The 18,131-nt window shown below is 48.4% G+C and overlaps 2 protein-coding genes across 6 annotated transcripts; one reads left to right on the top strand and one right to left on the bottom strand.

The window, feature by feature from the left end:
• Positions 1-431: 431 nt before the first annotated feature.
• micall1a (MICAL-like 1a) lies at positions 432-14,930 on the top strand. Of its 2 annotated transcripts, none has more exons than XM_080520568.1 (16): positions 432-1,125; positions 4,222-4,270; positions 6,403-6,544; positions 6,780-6,874; positions 8,012-8,148; positions 9,302-9,894; positions 9,983-10,043; positions 10,214-10,641; positions 11,919-12,244; positions 12,348-12,482; positions 12,551-12,677; positions 12,774-12,864; positions 13,330-13,403; positions 13,488-13,602; positions 13,916-13,962; positions 14,050-14,930. In XM_080520568.1, exons 1-16 carry the CDS (start codon positions 986-988, stop codon positions 14,193-14,195), a joined length of 2,706 nt encoding a protein of 901 aa, XP_080376694.1. In that variant the 5' UTR covers positions 432-985; the 3' UTR covers positions 14,196-14,930. The 2 variants fall into 2 exon arrangements, with proteins under 2 accessions (XP_080376694.1, XP_080376693.1); XM_080520567.1 differs by having other exon boundaries at positions 11,877-12,244.
• A 43-nt stretch (positions 14,931-14,973) lies between these two features.
• cUnh22orf23 (chromosome Un C22orf23 homolog) lies at positions 14,974-18,127 on the bottom strand. 4 transcript variants are annotated; one of them, XM_080520574.1, is made up of 7 exons: positions 18,013-18,127; positions 16,461-17,752; positions 16,152-16,214; positions 15,662-15,787; positions 15,444-15,560; positions 15,262-15,362; positions 14,974-15,108 (listed from the first exon to the last, which is right to left on the bottom strand). In XM_080520574.1, exons 2-7 carry the CDS (start codon positions 16,552-16,554, stop codon positions 15,037-15,039), a joined length of 573 nt encoding a protein of 190 aa, XP_080376700.1. In that variant the 5' UTR covers positions 16,555-17,752; positions 18,013-18,127; the 3' UTR covers positions 14,974-15,036. The 4 variants fall into 4 exon arrangements, with proteins under 4 accessions (XP_080376700.1, XP_080376699.1, XP_080376701.1 ...); XM_080520573.1 differs by having other exon boundaries at positions 16,461-17,858; positions 17,966-18,061; XM_080520575.1 differs by having other exon boundaries at positions 16,461-16,600; positions 17,615-18,026.
• Between the last annotated feature and the right edge of the window lie 4 nt (positions 18,128-18,131).

The raw sequence follows: 18,131 nt of genomic DNA, 5'->3' as shown, positions 1-18,131 counted from the left end.
TGCCGCTCTCGCGAGACTTCGGGAACATATCGCGAGAGCAGCTGCGGTAAGACGCCTCCGTCAAAAAGCAAACGAACAAAAAATAAATAAAAGATTTATCATCGTGAAAATGTTATATTCATGAATGTAAATCTAAACATTCTACTCCATTATTCAAGTTGTTTTTGACTGCACTTGGTTGTTATACATTGATTGTTAACTACAAATAAAAAAATGCACATCAATAATAGATATCCACACTGAGATATTCACATGCATAATTATAATTTTACACGAAATATTACAACTATCAAGTTTGCAACACTTATTTATCCTTTTATTCTGACGGGTCGGGTTCGGCCCGCGGGCCGCATGTTTTACACGCTGCCCGCCTCTCTCATATCGGCGCAGCGCCCCCTGCTGGCCACGAGACGAAGTGGGTACTGGTGACCGGCAGGGTCGCTGCAGTTCTTGCAGCGCCTCCAACACGCCAGACGGAGTCGTGTGGTTCACCTCCGAGGGGAGAGACTGCCTCCTCCTCCTCCTCCTCCTTCTACCGAGCCGCATCACCGCCGCTGAACCACCCTCCGTCGCCCCTCCGTCCTCCGTCTTTCACCGAAAACACGCGCAGACTGAGCCGGGAGCTGGATTAGCCTGCTAGCTCACTCCGCTAACTTCGTTAGCTCAGAAATTTTTTTATTTTTTTATTTTTTTTTGTATTTTTTTTAAACTCGCTCTTCCACTTTGCCGCGTGGTTTTCGGAACAGCCGCGCCCGGAGGATAAAGTTCGCGCAATGTCCCTTAACGTGAGCCGGAGCCTCCAGCCGGTCGTGCTCCGGTGACTCGGCGGCGGTGGATGCACGCGCCGTACCGTCACGGCGGGTGTTGCCCGGCTGCCGCCGTCCCGCAGACATCCGCACCCCGCCGCCGCGGCTCACCTGGGACCGAGAGGACGTCCCGCTGCTAACCCGGAGATTATTCGCGGATCTGTGCCGGCGGAGCCACGATGGGCTCGCTGAAGGCTCTGCAGGAGTGGTGTCGGCTCCAGTGCGAGCATTACGAGGTGGACGTCAGGGACATGTCGGCGTCCTTTCGGGACGGGCTGGCGTTCTGTGCCATCATACACCGGTACAGACCAGATCTCATGTAAGTCGTCACCCGATCGTGTAAATAACCAGTTAAAAAAAAATATAAAAAAAGTAACTGAACGTTGGAATAGTTTTCAGGGAGGATTAAATACAACTGTTTCGGGGGACACGTTGTTGAGGCGTGACTCCCTGTTCACTGTCGTCCTCAGCTTGGAGTTACACCAGTAATCTTTGTTTATGTGTTAAAAAAACAAACAAACCTCACATCAACTCGAAATCATCCCAGGACATGCTTTGTTATTACTTATAATACGTAATCAACAAAAAATATCTGGCTAGATTTAAGTGAAAAGTTCACTAATCCAAAGCCAAGCATGAGTAAAACTTAATGTTTATAAAAAGCCTTTGATTAAAAGCATACCAGACAGCGCTGTGCCTTTTGAAATGATCGTGGATGTGTTGTAATTATATTGTAATGATCACAGAGGTTAGTGTTGTGTAATAAATGCAGGCTGACAGGCCTGTAACAACACTCCCCTCCGCTGCATTTCACACTGGAGACACCACAGTAACATCGCCAGCTTTTAACTTTAGTGTTTGTCAGAGGTTTAATTAGACGACAACTTAAGCATTGCTTTTTTGCATACAATTGCACATGCATGCTGTTTTGTTAAAATGAAAAGACTGTGACTTGATATGTGTGTAAAATTTGACACGTGAGGTCAAACATGATGTGAGCATAGCCTGTCTCTTAATTCAATTCACCTTTATTCATATAGCATCAATCACAATGTCTCGTGGACCTGTTACAAAGCAGGGTGTCCAACAATAGCACCTGAGAAAGCAGAGGCCATAGTGGAGAGGAGAAACCTCTGCACAAACCACTTCTCCTCCTCCACAGATTGAGGGTTGAAGATAAAAGCACAGATTGACGTCCTCCAGTGTAAAAAAAGCCATTTTGGGCTCCAATCAAAACGTGTGCATGTCTGAATATCGAGACGGGGCGATCATGATCAGGCACGTTTGCAAGAGAATGAGCACAGAAACTGTGGCCTTCATATGACTCACACCAGATGCATCTGTTTGGAGCAGAACCAGACTAGAATAATGACAGAGCTTTTATTGTTTGTTTGTTATTAAAGCAGAACCCGGATTAATAACTTTGGCGCTGGGTAAGAACAAATCTGCTGCCGTCGTGGTCGTGTGTGTGGATTGTGGAAGAACATGCACTACATTGTGTGATGTACCCTTTGCAATGTGCAAACAAAGTATAAATACGGTCTGATCGGAGTATTTTAGTCTCTAAATGTCCCTCGCGTGCTTTTACAACCTCCCGTTGCAGCAAATGGGACCGTGCTCCCAACAGTAGTACAGCAAAAACAAAAACACTCACTGGACCGGTCAGTGACAAGCCGGCGAGGTGGACTGAATCTACATCAACATCCCAGCAGTACAGCTGAAAGTACAAGAAACAGGGACAAACCCTAAACAGCCAGCTTTGGAGCTTTGCCTCTTGGTGTTTGTTCCGGCATGTCTCCCCGTGGAGCTTTCTGTCTGACGGCAGTGAGCCGACCCAACTCCGTCTGATCCAGGCGGACAGCTCGTCAGGCTGATCTGCAGCCCAGACCTCCGCTTGTCAAACTGGATTTAGCTCTTGAACGCCGGGTCCGGGCCTTTGTAGTACCGCAAAGCCCTGCGCAGCACCGTGATGAGCGTTCTCACCAGTGTACGACTCGATGTGGTGGTGGAGAGACGTCGCTGCACCGAGATGCCTCATCAGAATTCCTTTGGCCCCGAGGTCAAGTGTCAACCCGCTGGAGAGGGAGCAGACATGAGCGCAGAAACCGGAGGCCACGGGGCGATGCAGTCAGACTTGTGTTCACGCGACAACTTTAAGTTAAAGCTAACTATCTGACCAACTGTGCCTCGGTATTCAAACTTCCCAGCACCTTAAGGGCCGAGGCTGGGTACGATATTGAAAGAGAGTTGCAGAAATCAGAGGAATGGAGCTTCCACAGCCTGAGCATCCATTTACAGACACAATACACGAGCGTGTGGTCCGACAATCTTCCCACTTCAGTCGAAAACACCCAATTACATTGAATCATTGCTCGTTTGAGATTTTTTTCCACCTCTAAAATGAAAACAGAATCATGTCAATATCGCGGAGTGCAGGTGAAGATCCACCACCAAGCAAACACACAGAGAGCTCTCGTCTCACTCCAGTAGCATTCCTGCACAAACGCTTCCCTCCGACTGAATCGCATTCTGTGGATTTGCCGTTTCACTCCGGTTCTGATCATGCGGATTTCAAATTCCTGACACACACACACAGAGTTGTTCAGCAGTCGTCTTTCCCAAAATAAACCTGGGAGACGGCCTGAGTCACAGTGGTTCAGGCTCACAATACAGATAAAACACGCTGCGTTTCATCGTCTGTCTCAACGTCAGCTGGTCCAGTCTGCTCTCACCACAGGACGTTTTCTTAAAACATTCTTTTTTTTTTTTTTTTTATTCCACCTTACTGCAGTTTCCTCGGCTGTTGCCGGCAGAACTGACACCGTGGACTCGGCCTGACACAATCTTGATATGAGAATGGCTGCTCGGTGTGTTTGTGGTCAGGGGGACTAGATTAGAGAGAACAGAGGTCACTTTGTGCTCCTTCAACACGGAGCTCATTCACAGGACTCTCGCCTTCTTGAAAGTTCCACATGGTTTCCACAAGCTCCCATGGCGGGTCATGGCCGGTGGGGTTTTTTTTCCCTCTCTTTCCACCATACTGTTGTCTGGACCAGTGCACACATTTACCTTTACACACAGCCACACACTTTGATCCCACGGCTCCTCAGACATTTTCCAGGTTTACTGCAGGATGTTTACTGTGGGGAGCCCCGCTGCAGGGAATTCCAAAGCAGAGCCTTGTAATTATCAGCCCATCGCTCCCGTTTTGGCCCTGCCGCTTCTTTACTTTTGTTCTAAACCAGCTAAACCAGGCTAAACTACAGTAGTGTTCTGTATGGCAGAATGGCTTAACCAATAAATCTGTACGATCGTACATCGATTTATGACCTAAAAGGTTTGAACTGTTACAGAACTGTACACTGGTTATCTGCAAACTTCTCTTCAATGCCCTTTTTTCCCCCTCTTCCTTCAGAGACTTCGGCTCGCTTTCGAAGGAAAATGTCTACGAGAACAACCGGCTGGTGAGTCTCGTTTACGGCTGCATGTTTGGTAAGCTTTAGCAGAGTTTGTGCGATGCGGTCATCTTTTGGGAGGAATCGCCGAAGGAGAGGTTGAGGGGAATCACCAGCGAGCTAATGCACATCTACCACCAAGCATTTAGGCTTCCAATCTGTTTCCCGCTTGTTATTCGACCCCTAGAATGACCCCGGCCTGATGACTGCATGCAGGCGTGACTCTGTTCCACCGTCTGTTTGGAGTAAACGCTACTTTCTGGTGATAAACTCTGAGGAGGCCAAAGGATTAAGATGCAGATGGAAACAAAAACAAAAAAAAAGAAAAAGTGGCCTGCTTCTTTTTCCATCTGAGCTGAGCTGTGGCAGCGTTTTGCTGCTGTTTACATTTTTTGATCCAACAGCTTAGAAGAGCGGTGAGACAGTTTGGGGTTGTTGTTTTTCTTTTTTGTTTTTTTTAAAGAAAGCAGCAGGCTTTCTAAGTAAATGTAAAAAAAAAAATATATATATATATATACATGCACAACTCCAAAGTCAGATTAGAAGCATCGACTTGAGCTTCTGTAATTCTCTTTATGTGATAAGGCCATTTACTAAATACGTCCTCCGCCTATATTTGACCCCGTTGGGGTGCAGCAGCTGTCGCATGCACTCTGTTTAGCAGCTCCAGTTCTTCAGGAGGCCCGCCGGCACTTCTGGCCTTTACAAACCGGCTGAATTACATTATATAGGAAGCAAACAGAGCGACTGTCAGTTTCACTTCCCTCACGTTTACTCTCTCAGTCACCAATTTATGTGGTCTTGCTTTTTGTATCGTCACTGTTAACCCTTGGCGCTCAAGGTCACGTGTTTAACGTGACATTACACAGCATAGCATTCTTAAAAAGTCAATAGTGAAGTTTTCTTTTTTCCATTTAAAGTAGGTTAATATAAAGATGGTGCCAATACATACATGTGGACCGACTCTTAATTCAGTTTCCAAAGGTTCATTTACAGCAGTTACCTGACTACATTTTTGCATAATTTGCTGGAAGTAGCTTATCTTTTAACACCAGTCATTGCATGTTACACCTCACCGGTCATTAGTCCATCAGCTAAAACAAACCAACAACCATTGGACTAAATGACGGCCATAAAAGTCACTATCAGTGTGTCCCACATTAATCATTGTCTTTCAATGCTCTTATGTCCACTTTGACAACCTTATAGCAGCAAATGGGAACAAATACCTGAATTTTAGGGAAAAGACATGGATGAGAAACAATGGTTTTTCCAGCTACTTTCTTGATTGTGGAAGTTTATGAGGCAAGAATCATCCACTCATCTTGTATCCATCCAGTGAACTGGAGCCGCGGACATGCGTGAATATTCTTCACTCCGACATGGTGCAGCCCGTCGAGGGAGAGAACCATTCAAAGCACACATTGGATGAGCAGCATTGATTTATGTAGCTGCAGCTCCGTAGCCGGCCGGATTATTTCATACTTGAATGTCTGCCAAGGGGAGTCGTGTTGTTATGTAACCACATCTGAGCTCCCGCTTCCTCGCTGGAATTCTTCGTCAGGCTCTTGGTTAAAGTCGGGGAAGAGATTTGAACGTTTGGGCCCGGCTGGGTGTTGGTCAGCCGCCTGGCAGTTCCCCTGCCAGAGCCCAGACTGGAGGGACGTGGAAGCTTGTCACTGGCATGCAGCTTATCTGCATCATTTACTTGACAGTTTAATTAAAGGGTAGGTTTACCAAAATCACTCGGTAAGAACACTCGCGTCCTCGGCCCCCCCGGAGTACCCAGGAATTTCAGATGGGTTGAACACACCAATCTCCGAGGCGTCTGTTGCAGCGGAAACTCATTAGTTTGCTCGAAGCATTCAAAGGTAATTCACATAAACAGGAGCTGTAATTGTTTTCCCAGATTAGTCCGGATAATAGACCGACGAGACAATGTGCAGATGAAAGTGCCACAAAAGGTTCCCGACACGAAAAAGGATCTAGACATTGTTTTTAAAGAAGTTGGTTTATGTGTCCAAAGTGAACAAATCGTTACTTCTCGTATATTTGCATGTCGTCTGGATGCTCGCTGTGTCCCAGCCACGTTTTAACAGCCTGTTTTATGTCCCCGTCCCTCCTTTCCTTTTCCTTCACAGGCGTTCGAAGTGGCCGAGACACAGCTGGGGATCCCCGCCCTGCTGGACCCAGAGGACATGGTGTCCATGAAAGTGCCTGACCGGCTGAGCATCATCACATACGTGTCGCAGTACTACAACTTTTTCAATAACAAGTCCCAAGGTGTGTCCAACATCTCTGATGTCCCATTCAAGCACACAGTTATTCATTGGGTTAAAGTGTTTCTAAGAGGCAATAACTATACACTGTCTCATGTTTTTTGTCAAGCAAGCGTCTCTTAACGCTTAAGACGCCAGCGGTCCTTCTTCTTGAACACTCATGGGGTCTAAACTCAGGTTCAGACGGTCTAACATGAGCAAACTGTGGATTTGATGCCATCCTTTCTTTTGTCCCACAGCGAACCCTCCCTGCATGAAGAGCCTGAGCTCCGTCGGCCTTCATGATTCAGCCCAGAAACGACCTCCGACCCCTTTAGAGGACAAAGAGCCTGAGGTGAGTGTTTGAACCAGAAGGACCACCGGGGATTACCTCCTGCACGCCCGGCTGTTTTCTTCCTCTAAAGGAACAGTTTGATTTTAGGCCGAACTAAACCCTGCATGGTCTCTGCTGCAGCTGCATGATGGCAGGCCGTTGTTTGAAGGTGAGGTTTTCCCGTGTGACGGCTTTAAGCGCAGGCTTCCTTTTTTTAAAGGAATATCGAGACATAGATATGAATTTCTGCATGTGGTGTCGGGAGTTATTGAGCCATAAAGCCGAGATCTTAGTGCGACGGTGTGCGATCCTTGTGGATCTTTCTGCACCACGTCCCTTTTTGTCTTGTGTGAGCTTTGCTCAGCACAGCTGGGGGACAAGAAGCAGAGCCGTAGTGGGAGGACGGCTCGATAAAGACAGCCTCTGTATCCTGTCTTTCTCTTTTCTTTCACATGCCTTCAACTTCTTTCCTCCATCCCGTACTCCCATGTACTGGCGCCTTCCTCATCACTCACCCCCCCTCCCCCCCTCCCTCCCTCCCTCCTGCTCTTCAGATGGAAATTCATTCCACTTCCTCCTCTTCCTGCTCTTCCTCCTCACATCTGATCCCCCCTCCACTCTCTGGGCAGTAGGGTGGGGGTGGTGGGGTGGTGGGGTGGGCCTGGAGGTGAAAACAAAGCCGTTAGGTCAGCGTTTGCTTCACCACCTGTTGTACATATTCAAATAAACAACTAACAGTTGTACATTAACACCGTGTGCCAAGTTTTTGAACATGCTGCTATTTAACCACTTAAAAAAAACCAAATGCCTAAAAACAATCTATCAATCAAAGTCAAAATGTTGGACTGCCAGAGAGCCAAACCTCAGCTGTTTAATGTATTTCTCACTAATACACACATATTGTGCTACGAGCCGCAAGAACGGATAAAACCAGTGGCGATTTAGAAGTCGCAGTAGCAAACTAAACGGAATGAAACAATCCGCATTCCTCAAAATCCTGACTCCGTGTATGATCTCCTCCCCCTCCCCCCTCCCCCCTCCCCCCTCCCCCCCCTCTCCCCCATTACTATCCATCTCCCCCTCCCCGCCACCCTGTTGTCTCTTCGCCGCTCCGCTCTTCCTGCGAAAAACGACGTCCCGATCGCTTGCGTCCGCCAGCCCGCGCAGCCCGGAGCCGAGGCGTCGGCGCGGCGGCGCGGCACGCTGAGCAGCACCTGCGCCGCCTGCCAGAAGCACGTCCACCTGGTGCAGAGGTTCCTGGTGGACGGGAAGCTCTACCACCGCAACTGCTTCAGGTAAACGCCGCCTCTCTGCCTCACACACGGCTGCCACCATCACGTCTTTTAAATAAATAAATAAATAAATCCCATTAAAATGAGGTTGAGTGGATGACATTTGCAGCAGCAGCAGCAGCAAAAGTGGTGTTTTGTTTTGGGGTTGTTTTTTTTTTTTTTACACGGGGGAAATTTGCTGTCAGCTCAAATACACACATCAGCACATTCAAACCTTTTTTAAATGATTGTGTGTGTCCAGAATGTATGTTTTGACTTCCCTCATGCTGAAGCTGTTGGCGTTTTAAACGGCGTTCTGGTCAAAAGCCTGGAACAAAGTTTGTGGTTAGCATGGGTTTAATCGCGTTTGGTTAACATGGACTGAATAGATTCTGACATAAAACATGTCAGTAAATGATACTAAACCTCCTATTTTTTGGCTTCAGATTTCTCCGAGAATATTTATTTTTGGAAACACCGTATCTTGTTCATCTTTGCAGCCTCGTTGCAAACTATTTAAACTGTTTTAACTTCACAGACTTCGGTTAACGTAGAGGTTTTTCTCTGAAATCCCCCCAAAAAACCTGTGAAAAATCACATTCATCCCATTTTTCTTTTTTTTTCCTTCCCATTCATTTATTTTTGTTGCTTTCATGACATAAGACATTTTCACAACAGTGGACCCTACATCATCAGACTAACCTCCATGATTGGGAGGGAACAGCCAGAAGAAAAACTTCCTTCGCTGCTACTTACTTACTAGAAATTCAGAAACCTACATGTTTCACCCAGTGGCTATAGAACACACAACACACTAACAAACAACACCCGTGCAGTCTACATTTACAGTGATCACGTTTTAAGTGTTCAGTCCATAACAAAACTTTCTCCACATGTAAAAAAGATTTAATTGAGGAATATGATTACAACCTTTTAAATCCTGTTTTTGGGGTTAACTGATCACATTTGTTTGAAATGTGTGCGACTTGGTGCTTCAAATCAAATCTTCTCCTACAACAATGGACAGAAACAGGATGTCGCTAATTCTGTTACAGAGAAGTTGTGAAATGTTCATCATTCTTCCAGCCTTGCCCTCGGCTGCGTTTGAAGCCGTGACCGGGATCTTGACCTCCTCCTCCTCCTCCTCCTCCTCCTCCTCCTCCTCCTCTGCTCTCAGGTGCAGCGAGTGTCGCAGCACGCTGCTTCCTGGGTCCTACAAATCAGGGAGTGACTCCGGAGGTCTGGTCTGCACTCACCACCTGACCCGGCACGCTCTGGCCGATCAGAACGGCCGGCCGGATCTCAGCAGGGGGCCGGTCCAGTCTGCCAGGGTCGGTCGCGCCGCCGTTCACGTCCCGGCCACGTCCGAGGGCCGCGAGGACGAGACGCCCTCGCCGGCGGGCCAGGCCGACGACGACGGCGACGCGCCGACCGGCGACCCCGCCGTAACCGCCACGGCAGCCAAAGATGCCGGGGCAGAAGAGACGACGCGCTCGTCTTCTCCTCCCAACCCTTTTGACGAGAGCGACGAAGAGGAGGAGGAGGAGGAGGAGGAGGAGGAAGGCGGCGAGGATGGACAGAAAGATGCGGCGCCACAAGCGGCGGCCAAATGCACGGCCAACGGCGAGCTCCCGCACGCCCCCGCCGGTCAGCTGGAACCAGCCGCTCGTCCGGTCCCCGCCCCCCGCCGGGTTTCAGAGCCCGCCCCTCCTCCTCCTCGCCCCGCCCCACGGGTCCGCCTCCCCCGCACAGGGGACGGCCTTGTCGCCAGTAAGTAGGACTGTTGTGAAATGTTTTATAAATATATAAATATATGTGTGTTGGCTCACACTGATACCGAGACTCTCTGAACTCGCAGGTGAACGCCTGAAGCCGCCGACTCCCCCCAAACCTCGAGAAAGGTCGCAGTCTCCTGCAAGGTAGCCCACTTTCTCCTGCGTCACCTCGTGTCCTCATAGTGTCTCTGCGTTCTGAATCTCGTGTTCTTCACCCTGCTTGTTTTGCGTGGTTGAGCCTTCGTGTGGCTGCAACCCTGTTGTCTTCCTCTTGTGTGATCCCTCCATCAATATCTGTGTATTTCACTGTTCAGTGGCACCCATAAACCCAAAGACCCACCTTGGCTCGCCCTGGTCCAATCAGAAGCCAAGAAGAAGAAAGCCCCTCCCCCTCCCCCCGCCGGACTGACCACACCTCCACACACAGGCTCTCTGTCCTCTCTCAAAGGGGAGGGCTCCCGACCCGGCACGCCCCCTCAGCCCGCCAACCCCTTCGACAACGACGACGACGACAACGGTGGCGGCGACGGCGAGGTGAACGCCGAGGGCGGGAGCGAGGGGGCGGCGCTCGATTCCACGCTGGTGGCGAGTCACCCCTGGTACAGCATCACCCGGGCGGCCGAGGCCACCGCCGCTGCGGACGCTCCGGCGGCGGCGGCGGGGAGCTCGTCCCGGTCCGTCAGCCCGGCGAGCGCCGGGAACAAGAAGCGGCCGGCGCCTCGGGCTCCTCAGACGCCCAATGGTAACCACAAAGATTCACGTTTGTCCTTTTGAGCATCAAAGTGCGTTGATGTCGACGTAGAGAAACCGCCTGAATGTTATCGTACAAATTCTCAGATCTCATGCGTTCACACTATTATAAGGCACTTTTGCTTTGCATGTATTTGCACCGATGAGCCAAACTGACAATAACGGTATGATTGACATTGAGTATTGAACCGACGGTTTTGCTCAAATCCACCATGGAAACACTGGACGCGGAGTTGAAAGGCCCGAAATTTGATCGATTGGTGTTTGATGTCATGGCGGAGTGAGTTAACAAACACGGCGAGACGCAGCAAAGTAAACCTGAATTAAAAAAAACAAAAAAACACTGTGGGGGGGGGGACTAGAACAATGAAAGAAATGTAAAAAAAAAAAAGGCAAAATCTGACGAGAGGCAGAAAAGAGAAAATATTTAGTATGTAATTTAATTTCCTAATTTAATTTATTATTTAATAGTAAATCTCTTGAGAGTCAAACTGGGCGGGGCCTACTGTGGAAAATCCTTTTTTGCGCAATAATAGAAACCACCTCTGCTGCGCTCTCAGCTGATTTCCATCACTGTGACTGAAGCCATTTGTCAGTTGAAGTTGCGTGACCAGTCACATTGTTTACGTTGTCGCTCATCACAAGATCCATTTCCTCCACTAAGCCATGAAGCGGCTCACTCTGCTGGACTGGCGAGATGCGACCTTATTCCACAGCTCTGTTAATTAGTACATTCAACCTTTAAACTACTTTGGATGCATTAATCTTGATTTATTGAATCATTTTATGATTTTATATTTGTGACGTTCAATGCACACACTGTCCCAAGCCACTTCCTAAAATCCATAAACATGGTACAATATATCAGGTGTCTTATCAAAAATGAATCTTCTTTTTATATCCTTTTGGATTTACCGTGTTGTGAAGTGAATGCGTGTTTTCCTCTTGTCCAGTGACATTTATGTGAAAGTCCCATGTAAAACGACCCAGGATGTCTCCTGCCCTCACAAGTGATCAGCTGAGATTTAACATTTAAATATAAAATAGAGCTAATGAAGTATAAATAGCTTCAGGATGTGACGGCTACTAAAAGAAAAGATAAGAGATGTTAACAAAGCGTTTGTTTGTTCTCCTCCCTCGCCCTGCTTCTGTTTGGATCTCTCCCCAACTCCCGTTTCATTCCTGTGGTCTTTTCCGTTTGCTGCCACACGACCTTTCCTTCTCCAGCTCTCCCCCATTCTCAGCCCTCCTCTTGCTCTCCGTCTCCAGCTCTCAGTACGGAGAGTCTGTCGTCGGGCTCAGACCTCAGCTCTTCACAGCTCCCTCTGGGTGGCGGCGGCGGCGAGCCGGAGCTCGGCTTCTCCAAAAGCGTCTCGGAGCCGTCGATCTGTTCGCCCTGCGATTCCGCCGCCTCGTCCTCCGCCGAGCGGCTGCCTCACGTATCCCCGGGCGCCGCCGACTCCTCCTCCGTGCCGTCAAACGCCAGCTCCGCTCCGGCCACGCCGCAAACCAGCCGCAGCTCGGGATCCCCGCCGCCGCGGCCCGCCGCCGTCCCGAGCCCCCTGGCGGCGGCGGCTGGGCAGTCGCACCACAAGGTAGCAGTCCAGTCCGTCCGAGGCTGAATCCATCCGGTGCGGAGCGACGCACTCGACACGTCAACTCAATCTGCCGCTGTCGCTTTGCTTTTTTCCCCCCCAGCGGATCTGCAAGGAGAACCCGTTCAACAGGAAGGCCTCGCCCTCCACCGCCAAATCCAAAGGCAAACCGCCCAAAGGCCCCCGCCCCGCTCGACCCCCGGCCCCGGGCCACGGCTTCCCGCTCATCAAGCGCAAGGTAAGCGAAGACACTTGAGCGTCGAGGCCGAGGCCGAAACCCGCTGACGCGAACGCCCCCTCCTCCAGGTGCAGTCGGACCTCTACATCCCGGTGGAGGACATCCATGACGAAATGAGCCGGCTGGAGAAGCAGCTGGACGAGCTGGAGCAGAGGGGGGTGGAGCTGGAGAAGAAGCTGAGGGACAACCCCAACGGTACCGGCCGACCGCGTCCGGCAGCCCGTCTTTAGTGGCGTGGAGTCGGCCAGGGAAAAGCCTTTTAACTCCGCCGTCCCTCTGTTGTGCTTCCAGGCGAGGACGAGGAGCGCCTGCTGGTGGACTGGTTCACTCTGATTCACGATAAACACCTCCTGGTGCGACGGGAAGCTGAGCTGGTCTACACGTGAGTATAGATGGAACGACTCGTTCATTGATCACACAACCAGGCTGAGTCGCCACCATAACGGCTCCATGCAGTGTCACATTACGTCTCTTACTTGTTATTGTTGGTTGTTTTTTTTTATTAAGACAGTTAGTTTCAACTCTTTCTGCCACTTCTGGTAGGAAAAACTGCTTTTGTGCAACAGTGTGATGGTACTCACCGACGATGGAGAAGTGGGTTGTGGTGTGACAGTGATTAGAGGAAAGAAGTGAGCCGGGGACTTCTTCTTCTTCTTTTTTTTTTTAAGTCATAAAGTTAAATAGGTTCAGTTGAATACAATTAGATTCTTTAATAGACGTAAAGCATGCATACATTATTTGGGTTCTGTTTTAAAGGGATGTGCACACAGGTTTTAATAAAAACCAACTTTTTTATAGACAAAATGTGCATTTCTGTGACACGGCAGTGAAAAATGTCTCTCTGCAGCGCGAAGCAGCAGAACCTGGAGGAGCGGCAGGCGGACGTGGAGTACGAGCTGAGGTGTCTTCTGAACAAACCAGGTTAGAGAGCTTAACACATCCACCCATTCCTCCACCCATCCATCCATCCACCCATCTGAGTCACCCTCTCCGTCCCACCGTCAGAGAAAGACTGGACCGAGGAGGACAAGAGTCGTGAGCAGCAGCTGATGGCGGAGCTGGTCACCATCATCGAGCAGCGCAACCAGATTGTCAACAACATGGACCAGGACAGGCAGAGGTAAACCGCGTGACACCGTCTGACCTGGAGCACACCCAGCCTGGCTCGGGTTGCCAGTTCAGTAGCAGATTTCAGGAGTGTCACTTGTAGTAAAAAAAACGAAAGAAGCAAAGTTGGTACCAGCATCAAAAACAAGTTTATTCGGTATCGTGGTCAAAATCATTATCCCACAACAAAAATTTGAAAGTGGCTGAATTCCACACGAAAACAACACAAACCTGGCAACCCCGACACGTATGCAGGTATACATAAAAAAACAAAAAACAGCCGGGTGTGAAAACGCAACCGTTGTCAATGTGTCCGTCCGTCACAGGGAGGAGGAGGAGGACAAGATGATGGAGGCCATGCTGAAGAAAAAAGGTAGGTGTAGAAATCAAGTTATCAGCACTGTGAACACACTCCTCCTCCTCCTCTTGTGACCTTGAATGTTTTCTTCACCTCCGTCAGACTTTCACAAGGAGCCGGAGAGGGAGCAGCAGCAGCAGCAGCAGAAGAAGAAAGGGGCAAAGTTCAAACCCATCAAGGTGCTGAAACGGCTGAGCCACAAAGGAGAAGCAGGAAAGAGTCCCAGTCCGCGGAAAGACAAAAGCTGAACAGCCAGAAAACAGAGACAAAGTTTTCTCCCCCCCGAGTCGAGGAATCCTCCTTCAAGGTGAAGAGGGCGACGCCCCGACACCTCCACCTCCTGCTGACGCCTCAACTCCACTGCTTTAAGAGCTTCGGAGCAAATCCTGCACTGATCTCAAATGTTCTCCCCCCCCCCCCCCCCCCCCCCCCGGTTCAACCTCTACATACTGTCCCGCTCACACCTGTGGTACTACTTAAGACATTGTATATACATGAAGCGTGCTTTAAGCTTGCTCCCTGGAAACGCTGAGTCAGCAGGACCGCACCGCTCGAGCTCTCCCTCCTTTCGCTCGGTGAGAAAAACGGTTGTCATGTCGTGGCTGAAGTGCAGGTCGTCCCGACAACCAGCAAAGCTTTTGTTTTAACATGAAAACTCTAAAAAAAAAAAAAAAAACGCAATAAGGACTTTTAAAAGCAACAGTATTTTTATCGGCTTCAAGCGTCACCCCGTTTTTTTTAACACGTGATCATTAATTTATATTTTATGACGCCTCCCTGTACGTCTCTTGTTTCGCCTTAAACTGGAGAGGAAAGAAGACATGTTCAGAGTGTTTATTTAATACTTTTCTCTGTCGTGTACGTTTACTCATCCTGTTAGTTACTCAGTCGAAGGGCTTTTCGTAGCTCCGCCTCTAAACGCTCCTCCAACTCAATACTGACACTGGAACGCCGAGGAAATAAAATACATCCATGCAAGCAGAGGGAGGCTTGTTGTACATTTATTATGATCCACCCGTCAGGTCCCCCCCACTCCGGTCGAAGCTTTGTTGACGTCTTTTGAGGTCGACGGGACGTTTCCCCGTCTCTCTACGGCGCCGCGGCGTCACTTCCTGTCGTCTCAGCTCGCCGCTTCTCCAACAACTCCAGCTCTCGCATTTTCTGCCGCCGGGGAGTCGAGCGGGTAACATCGGGGTTATGAGCAGTGTCGTAAACGGACAGAATATTTCAAGAGCTCAGTGTACACTGTATATCTCACTGTATATACTATCACATGTCACCTCATAGGAAACTCCTGGTAATGTCAGTTTTTACCTGTGAAATCTGGGTGTTGACGATGTCCAGGTAGTCTCTCTCCTGACCCAGAGAGGACATGTCTGCCAGAAACTGTTTCCGCTCTTCTATTTCATCCATAACTACAAAAAAAAAACCCAAAAGATCTTATTTAGTTGTAGCGTCTAACACTTGAATATACCTTCCCAGCTCCTGAGCCTCACTCTCTTCATATCGATCCTTCTTCTCTGGAGGGCTTTCCTTCGGAGGGGCAGCCGGAGGCGTTTCACTACCGAATGAAAAGATGTCCTGGAGTTTCTTCTTTTCTTTCTCCAAGTCTCCTGCTGGGAAGGAAGGAGGGAGGGAGGGAGGGAGGGGAAGGGGTGAAAAGAAGAGACAGATTCCAGCCCCAAAAGACTCCCGGCTTTAGAGAGAAACGTACGAGTGGCACTCGGACGAAAGGTTTCTCTGGCGTAGGCGTTTCCGGCCCGGCAGGATTCGGCGCTGCGTTTCCGAGAAGCGTGTATCCGGACGGGTCGACCGGACGGAGGAGGCGTCGGAGACGAAGCTGGGAGAGAAAGAGACGTTTTAGACACTTGTCAAACTATGGCGGTGTCCATACTGTATTGGAAAGAAGAAAGAAAGAAAAAAAACATCCCATCCTCGGTCCATTTATTTACACGACGGTACAACATGCTTCAATCAAAATAGAGATTTGATGTTTTTTCTCTCTAACTGATTCTCTCAATTTGACTTAAAATATCAGGTCCTAATGAAGTTTATCAAGTCCAGATGAGGACAAACGTTTGGATTAACTACCGTTATCAATTTGTGTATTACAAATATTCTCAGCATTTGATAATATGTGACGGATTGTTTAGAATTGTTTTGAGAGAGTTGGTGAAAACATCCCAGATGGACGATAGACTCACTCGTTGAGCGTTGGTTGGTTTCTTTCCTCTGGAAGTTGGTGAGTCTCGATTCCTGCTTCATCACTGCTCGGGACAGGAAGGGGGGGGAATGGGTCAAATAAACATAAATGCTAAACACAAACAAATACATAAACTTCAGTTCAGAAGATCAATAAAGGGAAACTGTCGCAAGGGAGGTTAAAACACGCCAGAAACCTTTAGATCTTGAAGTCGTCACAATTTCACAATAAATTCCAAAATATAAATTGTATAAAGTACAATATAAAAAAACAAAACAACTTTTCACCAGTAACCCCAGACATGACGTACACTGCAGGGTGGCCCGGCTCTGCTCGGTGCTGGCTGGGACTCTGGGTCTGCTCCACAGCCCCCCGCTGACTGGACACTGCGCGTCGGTCTCCATGTCCACCTGCACACTGAAGGAGACACCCCACGACACGACACGAGTTCTATCGACGACAACAGTCTTAATCGAGAAAATTCCAATGGGACACGTTGCGTGTCTGCCTCGTGGCGCACTATCCCCCAACTTTTACGCACGTTTTGATGCGTTATTTGTGCCCTTGCTCCCAATGGCGCCTGCGCCTGCGTCGGTACGGTGTCTTGTTTCCATAGCAACCAAGCAACACGCCTCTTCGCCAGTAAACCGATATCACAAGTTTGTATATATATATATTAACAAAAAAATGTGATAGATTATTTCAAAACACGTCCATTTTGAAATGCAAACATTAATAAGGGATCCTTTTTTTTTTGGGTCGTTTTTTCCCCGCCCCCCGCTGTGACACATCCTGACCACCAGAGGGAGCCAAATTCTTTTAAACTTTTTATGAAAATAAAAAGTCAATCATTTAGCCATATTATCACTATATCAACGTCATATACAATTGAATACATATTGGAGGGAAAAAAATTAAAATATGTAGAGCACACATCTAAAAGCTCATTAATATTCACTTCCCTTTCAAAAATGATGACGTATAAATGTGAATATCTACAGCAACAAAGATCAAGTTCACTCAAAACTATATCTGTACTTAAAAGAGTCATAAATCGAAAGATTAACATTTTTATACTTTGTTGGGGGACTAGAATTTTTATTTGGTTTAGTTTCATTCCCCCTGCGGTTGATGTTATATTCTGTTGTAAACTTTTTGCGCCTTTTTTTTATTAACTTGGCCATCATTTCTGTTGTATCTTGTTCTTTTTATGATGCGTTATATTTTATATGACCTGTCTGACTGCTAACTTTTTCCCCCTCAAACTTTGGGTTCAGTCGCTTTATCAATAAAAATACTTATTTTAGTTTCCTTCTTAGGGCAGAATACATAAGTCAGCCTTAAATGAAACTGGTAGCCTGGATATGAGCATGAATATGTTATGTGTATAATTGTTATTTTTGGAGATTAAAAAAAAAAAGAAAAGTCCTTTTCCAGGGGAGCAGTTGCTAATAAAGGTCATACGGAGGCTGTTCTGCGACTGCGGCCTCCGCTGCTGCACACTGGATGCGCCGTTCAGTCGTCGGTCGGACGCGGAGAGAAGAGTCTTTATCAGTGGCGGGCTCGTCATCGGGCTCCGGCAGCAGTCGGGGGCTCCACTATCTGTGGGAAGACAGCAGCCCGACTTTACCCCGCGTCAGCAGATAAACAGCAGCCAGAATATAATCACCTTTTGCACGCAGGTCTTCCCAGAAGCAGCTCATCCTCACTGGGAAATGACCATTGTGCTTCACAATTAGCACTAAAAACAATCATTTCTTTTCTTTTTCTTTTTTTTTTGTTACTTGTGCACTCAAACCATCACAATCCCCTCACGTGGATTTGTCTTGGGAAGCCTTTCGGCGTCCCTTGACGAGTTGTACCTCAATGAAGTGATGTGAGTGGCTCTGCTCAAAAGACTTCACAAAAGAGGAGTTTGTTCGATTCCTTTTGAACGTCAACATGAAACGTGACCTCACGTCAACCGCACTCGCCGGCATGC

Source organism: Blennius ocellaris, assembly GCF_963422515.1.
Source record: "Blennius ocellaris genome assembly, chromosome: 3".
Lineage (NCBI taxonomy): Eukaryota > Metazoa > Chordata > Actinopteri > Blenniiformes > Blenniidae > Blennius > Blennius ocellaris.
The sequence above is the reverse complement of the archived record's forward strand: the minus strand, read 5'-3'. Positions and strand labels throughout refer to the sequence as shown.